The 8519-nt window shown below is 38.9% G+C and overlaps 2 protein-coding genes across 9 annotated transcripts in view; one reads left to right on the top strand and one right to left on the bottom strand.

Annotated features, from left to right (window-relative positions):
- mld (molting defective) overlaps window positions 1–6192 on the bottom strand; it is a 32220-nt gene extending 26028 nt beyond the window's left edge. For 5 of the 6 annotated variants that reach the window (XM_068301480.1, XM_068301479.1, XM_068301477.1 and 2 more), the window contains exons 1-2: window positions 5921–6191; window positions 3764–4490 (exon numbers count right to left, since the gene is read on the bottom strand). In XM_068301480.1, coding sequence (XP_068157581.1) covers window positions 3764–4219 — 456 coding nt within the window. In that variant the 5' untranslated portion in view covers window positions 4220–4490; window positions 5921–6191. Of the gene's footprint in view, window positions 1–3763; window positions 4491–5920 lie in introns of all 6 variants that reach the window. The other variant, XM_068301478.1, reaches the window with a different exon arrangement.
- Window positions 6193–6264: 72 nt separating this feature from the next.
- On the top strand, window positions 6265–8345 carry LOC137585642 (BUD13 homolog). Of its 3 annotated transcripts, XM_068301485.1 has the most exons (3): window positions 6265–6337; window positions 6406–6839; window positions 7164–8345. In XM_068301485.1, exons 2-3 carry the CDS (start codon window positions 6415–6417, stop codon window positions 8293–8295), a joined length of 1557 nt encoding a protein of 518 aa, XP_068157586.1. In that variant the 5' UTR covers window positions 6265–6337; window positions 6406–6414; the 3' UTR covers window positions 8296–8345. The 3 variants fall into 3 exon arrangements, with proteins under 3 accessions (XP_068157586.1, XP_068157584.1, XP_068157585.1); XM_068301483.1 differs by having other exon boundaries at window positions 6406–8345; XM_068301484.1 differs by having other exon boundaries at window positions 6331–6347; window positions 6406–8345.
- Window positions 8346–8519: the final 174 nt, after the last annotated feature.

Raw genomic sequence — 8519 nt, forward strand, 5'->3', positions numbered from 1 at the left:
CCTGGGAACAAGAAATAAAGTTCGTTAATACCGAAATTCCCACTCATTGTATTTCAGTTTTTGGGGAATCAAATTCCCAATCTTTTGGCCACTTGTGTCTCCATTTTCATGACGTGGGCGCCAGTTCTATGCTGACTAATTGACAAGGACATGCAGTCTGATTAGTAATTAAACAAATTGCAGGGTATACATTCAATCCGAGTTAATTAAAGAAGGGGTGTAACTTACTGCCTTAAAGAGCCATTTAAAAGGAAATTTAAATGTCAACACTTTAACTAACAGATTACAATCAAAAGTCACCGGAATGGAGTAAGTTGTTAAACAAAATGTACTTAGGGGTAATGTGTATAACAGATTGCCAACGAAACTGTTATACATACGTACACGTATTTATTACATTATGCGGCTTGGTTTAACGCGGCTCCGACTAAAGCAATTTGTAATTTTTGTTGGCATCATAAACCACAGTTAATTGCTCTTTTTTTTTGTTTTGTTTTGCTTTTCGCTAATTGCTGTCCGTCTGTTTGTGTGTGAGTGTATAACAATTAATTTGAGAATGTAAAATTGTCGCTAATCGACAAAGTTTTATTACGTGAAGCATATTAAATACATCTATGCATATCCGATCAATCATTGAGCAATCATTATTGAGGGGAACGAACGATTATTCCAATATTGGCCATCATTGAAGTATTGAATACAACTTGAATTGTTATCAACTCACGGAACAGAACATTTTTAAGTCTGCTTAAAGAAATAACATTTCAAAAATGTTAGGCATAACCAATTAAGCATTACTTATCGATGTTTAGTAACAATAAGCGCAACTAATGGGCGTTTTAATGTGCCGATTTGATAAGCGTAACATAAGCTATACGATTATATGTGCCTTAGAGATGACGTAAATAAAATTTACCAACAATAAATGCTTGGAAAAACTCACACGTGTGCCGCTTCAATTCTTTGACAATCTCAGGTCTTAATCTAAGCTCCACTCCAAACTAAGGACACGAGGGAATGAATTCCTTTCACACTAAAGCAAGGACGCGGAAGAATTTTTCTGTCAACTAGTATTTAATGAAGTTTCTTAAAGTATGCCTCAAGTTTGTTCATTAAAGAGTGAGCGGCCCAGTAACCTTTTTGTTTTGCCTAAAATGTTATTGTGTGGGGAAACCCCAAACACCAACCCCCCTTTGCGTGTGTAGGCGTAGCGATGTGTGTTCACCTTTCAGCTTAGCCAGGCATAAACACGCACAGGTGGCCCAAACAAGAAGAGAAGAACTCAAACTTGACTTCTAATTGCAAATAGCCGCTAACGTCAACGTTACTTTCCGGCCAATTACAACACTGGCTGAAACTGAAAGAAGAACCCAGTAGCAAACAACAGGCAAAGAGCCATCAGCAAAGCTTGCACACACCACACACACACACAACGTCATCTACGTCACCCACCGCCACCACCCAACCACTTCACTTTACTTCACTTCACTTAACTTCGCTCTTGGTCCACAACAATTATTCCAAACGCTCATTAACCATAGACCATAGTAAGTATATATATGTATATAAATTCGTGGGAGGGGAAATAACCCGAAACTGGTTTCTTTTGTTGATTGTCGGCAACGGCGACCCGCACCTCTTTTTGCGTGTGGATTTGTTTTTTCTCTTTTCGCTTCTCAAGGTGTTGCATATATGAAAAATTACAATATTTGACCTTAAGAGAGTCGTCATCGCTTGAGTCGTCTCTAAAGTCTCGAGACTCGGACTTGTAATTATTGTTTTTCTCAAATGTATATCACGATCCAATCTCTGAATGCCGACGAATTGAGTTCAACTACTGCATTTTCATGAGTTAAACTAATGGCCAAGGTGCGTTGCGTATACGCCATGTGTGTTAAGTGAAAGGGGGGCCCCCGGCTCTACCACAGACATATATCGATCGAATTAGCCTAGGCCCACAGCATTCGCACACATAAATCTAATTGTAAGATGTAATGTAATGGAAAACTAATGGCAAATGGCAACTGGCAACTTGTTTGGCCACAGAACATACATATACTAAGTGTATATATATGTAAGGAGATGTCACACAGAAAATGATGTAATAAAGGACATTGTATCCTAACCTAATTTCGATTACAAACAAATGAAACAATATACTAAATAAATTGTTTACTTAATTAAGGCAATTCGGATATTAGGATATCAACTACCCTTTTTGATAAACGTCAATGTCATCAAAATAACTAAAATATTAAGTTGTCAAGAATTTCAAGACATGGGCTTCGAAATAAAATGTTTTTGTTATTTGAACCCTTAATCTTAGTGCTTAGGTTTGTCAATTTTGTTTACGTCTTCTCATATTAACATCTATTGAGGCAGAACTTATTTCTTTTTTTGCTCTATTGTTACTACGTGTGCTTAAAATTCTGCTAGGCGTTAGGAAAAGTTGTTCTCTGATATCATTTTTTCCATGAATCCGGCGAGATAACTTTGTCTATATGCACACACATTTGAAAATTCCGAGTATAAAGAAAGAGAATTTGCTACACCTCTCTGCATTAAAAACTATTTGTAATTTGATTAAATTTTAAGTACTTAAAAAATAGCATAATAAAAAAGGGACTAGCAGATTAATTTAGCAGAGCTAAACAACAGGGCAAGTAAATATTGAAATAACATTTAATTGGTTTGTTTTTGTGTTGAAAATATTAATATATGTAGAATAGCTTCTACAATTTCCATTGCCAGTGATAACAAATGGTTCGATTTGCAGGTTCAATGAACTTATAAAATGTTTCTATGGATTTCGGTAAATATTTTAAATGGTAATAGAAGGTAGCTTGTTAAAAGTTATTTGAAATAAATGTATTATATTTAGAACTTGCTATGTGGCGAAGCAGTAGAAATTCATTGAAAAGGAAAAGGTGTCTAATTTTATTGTGCCTAATATGGGCATGTCAAAAAGTAACCTACACAAATTTATAAACACATGTACATATAAATTTCTTGTAGTATACACAAAAAATATGTAAATTAAAAAATTTGATTTTGTTTTTGTGAAATGCTCTAAATAAGGTAAACCACCATTTTGTGATGATGCAAAAAAAAATCCCATCAAATGCGGCAGAAATATGTCACTAAATGGTTGGTCAATATTCAATTATAAAGAATAATTGAAGTGACAAGAATTTCGAGTTCTACATGACCCATGACTCATATACATAAATGAAATGGGCAACAAAAAAATTTGAGATGTTTTAAAAGAGAATATTCAAAAATATGGATCGATAGACCGTCGCGATAATATGGGGATTGAATTGTGATGGAAGATTTCGAGTTCCATTTATTTTTGTTGTGTTTATTTTATTAATTTTAATTGAATCGGATGGCCGAGATAAGATAATACCCAATGAGAGGCATATGCACACATATGTACATGCATGCACACACATACATATACACATTCTGTTTCTCTCTTGCCATGCATGTCTCTCAAACATTTTCTCTTACGCTCTGACAATTTAATTTATTTACCTGCATTAAGCCAAATAAAATATGAAGGAACTTGGCAAGGCAGAAGAGACATTAAGCATGAGAGAAAAGGCACGTCAAGACCAATCCGATTCCCCTCTGCCCCTGAACCAAATTCTCTACCCCGTTACGCCCCTTTCGTGCCAAAAATGCGGCAAATAAATCACATTAAAAATTAAATACAGATAGTAAGGTAAATGTGTTTGTGTGAGGGTCTTGATTTACTTACATTCAACATCCAAATGATCATCTCTTCCAAGACGATGTCCATTCCGCTATGGGATCCACTGAGAGCGTAGTCAATGGGATTATCAATATTGCGCTTGTGTGTTGGTGTTGGTGCTGCTGCTGCTACTGTTGCAGCTGCTGTGGATGTTGTTGCTGCTGTTGTTGTTGTTGCTGTTGTTGGTGTTGTTGTTGAGCTACTGTGGCTACTGCTTGTGCTTTTGGCCTCAAAAAGGTGAAATAATTCCAAATCTCGTTTACAGCAACAGCGGCATATACGCGGCATTTCGATGTCGATGTCCATTTCATCGTCCGCTGCGCTGCCGACGTCTGTTGCTGGCAGAGAAAGCTGTGTTGTTGGCAGCGGCGGTGGCAGGTGCAGCTGCTGTTTCTGCTCCTGTTGAAGTGTTGCTAGGCAAACGTTGCTGCTGCGTCTTCTCCTTCGTGTATTGGCACTCATTGTTGACTTTTGTTTTCTTTTCGTTTTTGTAATTATGTTAACTATATGTGTATAGGGTATTTGTTGGATTAACTTTTAATTGCAAGTATTTCTCTTTTGCTTTTGATTTCCTTTCCTTTTTGCTTTCTTTTATCTCTTTATTTTGTGGGGATTTTCTTCTTATCTTTCACATTACTACACGCACTCAAAAGACACTCATATCACTTGGGAATTATTGGGATTATTTTAACCCACGATGAAGAAGCTTTCGATTTGACCACAAAAAAAAGGCCTATAAAAGAGAAGAAAAAGGCAAAAAATGAAATGAAACGAAATTCGAAAGCCTTTCGCTGCTTGCATATACACATACAATTAAACGCGAGTGTGTCTGTGTCTGTGTGTGTGTGTGTGTGTGTGAGTGTGTGCGAGCAAGTTTTTTTTTTAGTAGGCCGATCAGAATCTTAAGAGACCTAAAATTAACCCATGGCTGACTGTTTTTTATGGCTACCTCGCATGCTAAGGAAAATTAAATAAACAACAACTAGAATTAAATGTTTGTTACAGTTGTTGTTGATAGATTCAAGTGGCCGCCGCAAAGACCAAACACAAAAGATCTAAAATTATTTTTGGCTTGGCAGGGCCGATTTCTACACACACACTCTCACACACACAAGCACTTGTATTTATTCCTAATAAGATCGGTGAAATTTACTTTTTTTATTCTTAATTTTTTGTATTATTTTCTTATTTTCTGAGATTATTTAACACGATGTGAACGCGACGGCTTTCAATTGAATTTTATACGATTATTACGGCAATCTACATAAACAAAATACGCGCGCCTTAGCAGCCCACGAAATTAATACACCCGCTTCCGTTGAAAACAAAAACAACAATGCCGCGAAATTCAAATTTACTCGCCGTGAAAGGTAAATTCGACGTACAATTTTGCCCCTTCCCCTTTAAAAATTTTCTCGCACTTCGCCGTGGCGCTCTCTTCGCTGTAAACCCGAAACCACATCGAGCCACCCGAAACCAAATCGTACCACCCGAAGCACACCGAACTCGAACACGAACTTTCGCTTGCAACCACAGGGCAAATTCGACAGCCAATTCGCTCAAAAGGTCAATTCGCATAGCGTGTTGAAGATGGCGAAAATAAACATTCGAGAGCGGTTTTTTTTATCAGCGGCAGCGGTCTCCCACTCACTCTCTTCGGCGGTGTGGAGGCGGGGTAGTTTGCTATCGTGGTGAGTAGGCATCAGCTGTTTCCGTTTCTCGCTCTCCTTACCCCTTCTTTCTCACACTATCAATACTATCACACATAAGCCGTTTCACTCTCACGTGTAGCTTGGATTGACTTTTAAATGCTTTGCAAAATTACCTACATACATATGTATGTATATACATATGTACATATGTATGTGTATGTAATTTTAAATGGCAATTGTTGAAAAAATTAATAAAGTATCAATATGGACAGAAAAACAGAAACATATGCTGCATTCAAGGCAGTTATTTAGTTAACTAACAATGCCAATGCGATTAACTTTAAAAACAAAAATAGGAGAAACCCTTTTTGAACTTGGCTCATTTTATTCATTATCACACCCTGTCTGAGAAAATAGGGTAGGAAGCGGGCGAAGAGCACATAGGAGTAAAGGTGGCTTTCTAGAAATTACCTCAAAACTGTTTTCACTTAAAGCTTTGGCCATTACTTACATGTCCCGGCTAATTATCGAAATTGCTAGTATTAGCAAAAATGCCATTGTCCTCGGCGCCCATCCTTCCAAAGGAATTTCCACCGACGACGCCGCCCAACCATGGGCATGGCTAGCTTTAAAGCCCATGCAAGGGGCGGTTTTTTTTAACTGTTCTCGCTCCAATTTAATGCACTTGTTATTTTATTTATTTTTTAACAATCAGATAAACAAATCGTTTGAAACTTTATTGTCAGAGAAATTTCACGCCGCAGTCAACACCAGAAGAAAGCGGAAAGAGAATGGCACAAAAAGAGAGAAAAATGCAATTCAATAAAAACGGCAAAAAGTATAATAATACTGGTTCTCTAGCCAGTATTTTGCAGCAGTGTTGGAAAATGCTCGCTCTGGTCCAGCGTTTTTAACACTGGTGTAAAACGTAAACAGATGTGAAATTTTAACAATTTTTGATTAAATTTGATCTAAATTAATTTACATTCATTTTAGCTGCCCAGAATGTCAATAAGTAATGCCAAAGTCATTGATCAAAAGGAGTATTTGAAGAAGTACCTGTCTGGAGATAAGGAAAAGAAAAAGAAGAAGCACAAACAAAAAAAACACAAAAAAGCCGCCAAAGTGAAAATCATTGATGATGATGCCTATAATAGCGACAAAGACGAAGTAGATGAAGAACTTTTATTGGGAGGTGAAGATGCTCCTCAAATTGTTGGCGAATACATCGAAGAAAATCCTAACGAAATTCGGAGCAAATGGCGAAATATTGCTGTGAAAGAGGAGGAAGAAACTGCACAAGAAGAACCAACCGTGAGAATAAAAGCAGAACCACGTGATGCTGATGATGAGGAAAATCGGTGGGGACGTAAGGCTTCATCGTTACGAGAAAAAAGTCCTGTTACTGCTATTAAAATCAAGCAGGAAAGGTGCAGCCCATCAAGTGACCAGAGCGCGCCCAGGAGACGACGCCAGTCGCCACTACCAAGAAAAATAAAGGAAGAAGATCTTAGTCCACCAAGAAGAAAGCAGCGTGATTCTGACCAAAGTCCCCCGCGGAGAAGAAAACAATCACCTCCACGCAGAAGAAGATCTAATTCCGATCAGAGCCCGCCAAGAAGAAGAAATGAGTCTGATTTATCTCCTGTACGCAGAAGACGGCTATCAGCTGAATCTAGCCCAGCCAGGAATAGACATAAACGTAGATCGCCTGACCAAAGCCCTGTAACTGCTATTAAAATAAAGCAGGAAAGGCGCAGCCCATCAAGTGACCAGAGCCCGCCCAGAAGAAAGCGACGTGACTCTGATCAAAGTCCACCGAGGAGAAGAAAACAATCACCTCCACGCAGAAGAAGATCTAATTCCGATCAGAGCCCGCCAAGAAGAAGAAATGATTCTGATTTGTCTCCTGTACGCAGAAGACGGCCATCAGCTGAATCTAGCCCAGCCAGGAATAGACAAAAACGTAGATCGCCTGACCAAAGCCCACATAGAAGACGTAGGGATAGCGACCAATCTCCAGCACGCAGAAAAAAAGGACGTCACGCAGATCAAAGCCCACCCAGGGAACCAAAAGATAAGGGGCGATCCCGGTCTCCAAGAAGACGGCGGTCCTCAGATCAGAGTCCACCTCGTAAAGATCGCTTTAAAAAAGAAACAAAACACTCGCCTTCTCCTAGCCAGCCGGTTAGAAAAAGTCGTTGGGCTAAGGCATCACCTTCTTTATCACCGCCACCAACCCACAAACCGAAAACCAGTCGCACTCTGGATGGAAAAAAAGCTGGTCTCCAAGATGCCCAATCTCTGAAAGCAGAATCAGATGAACGTCGTCGCCGGGAGCATCAACTGTTTGAGAAAATGTCCAGCGAGGTATCAGGACGTGATGCTGATATACAAATACGTAGCACTGGTAGGCGTGGCAGACGCGCACGTGAGGCAGCCAACGAAGATCCCGCCGTACAGAAGCGCAAAGAGGAACACGAACGCAAGAAGAAAGAGCTATACGACCGATGGGGCCGTGGCTTAAAGCAACTAGAGGACCACAAATCGAGGCAAGAAGAAATGGCTCATGAAGCATCCAAGCCAGTGGCGCGGTATGCCAATGATGAGGACTTGGATCGACATTTGCGTGAACAGGAGCATGCTGATGATCCTATGCTAGAATATATGAGAGCCAAACGGAAAAAGCTTGATAAGCAGGCGGGCAAACCGGAGATGCCCAAATACGAGGGAAGCTTTCCAGAGAACCGCTTTGGCATTCGTCCTGGCTATCGTTGGGATGGCGTGGATCGGTCCAATGGCTATGAGAATCGCTGGTTCAACAAGCAAAATGAACGGGTTGCCATTCAAGATGAGGCCTATAAATACAGTGTGGAGGATATGTAAAAAGCATTAAAATTCATTTCGATTCAGTTAAAGCTAAATAAATGCAATTTATACTTTATTTAAATGTTTAATTTTTAATTAAAATCAAACTAATGATTTTAAAACTATGATCCACAAAAAATATTATAACTTGATATTTTATTCGAAAATTATATTAAAATATCGTTTCCATGTCCAGTGGCACATTTTAAATGTTTGCTGGGTTATCTACTTTTTTTGGTCAT

Source organism: Drosophila tropicalis, unplaced genomic scaffold, assembly GCF_018151085.1.
Source record: "Drosophila tropicalis isolate 14030-0801.00 unplaced genomic scaffold, ASM1815108v1 contig_878, whole genome shotgun sequence".
NCBI classification, from domain to species: Eukaryota; Metazoa; Arthropoda; class Insecta; order Diptera; family Drosophilidae; genus Drosophila; species Drosophila tropicalis.

What these genes read in the sequence shown, in the direction of transcription:
- LOC137585642 (XM_068301483.1), top strand. Translation starts at nt 6,415, where the DNA reads ATGTCAATAAGTAATGCCAAAGTCATTGATCAAAAGGAGTATTTGAAG.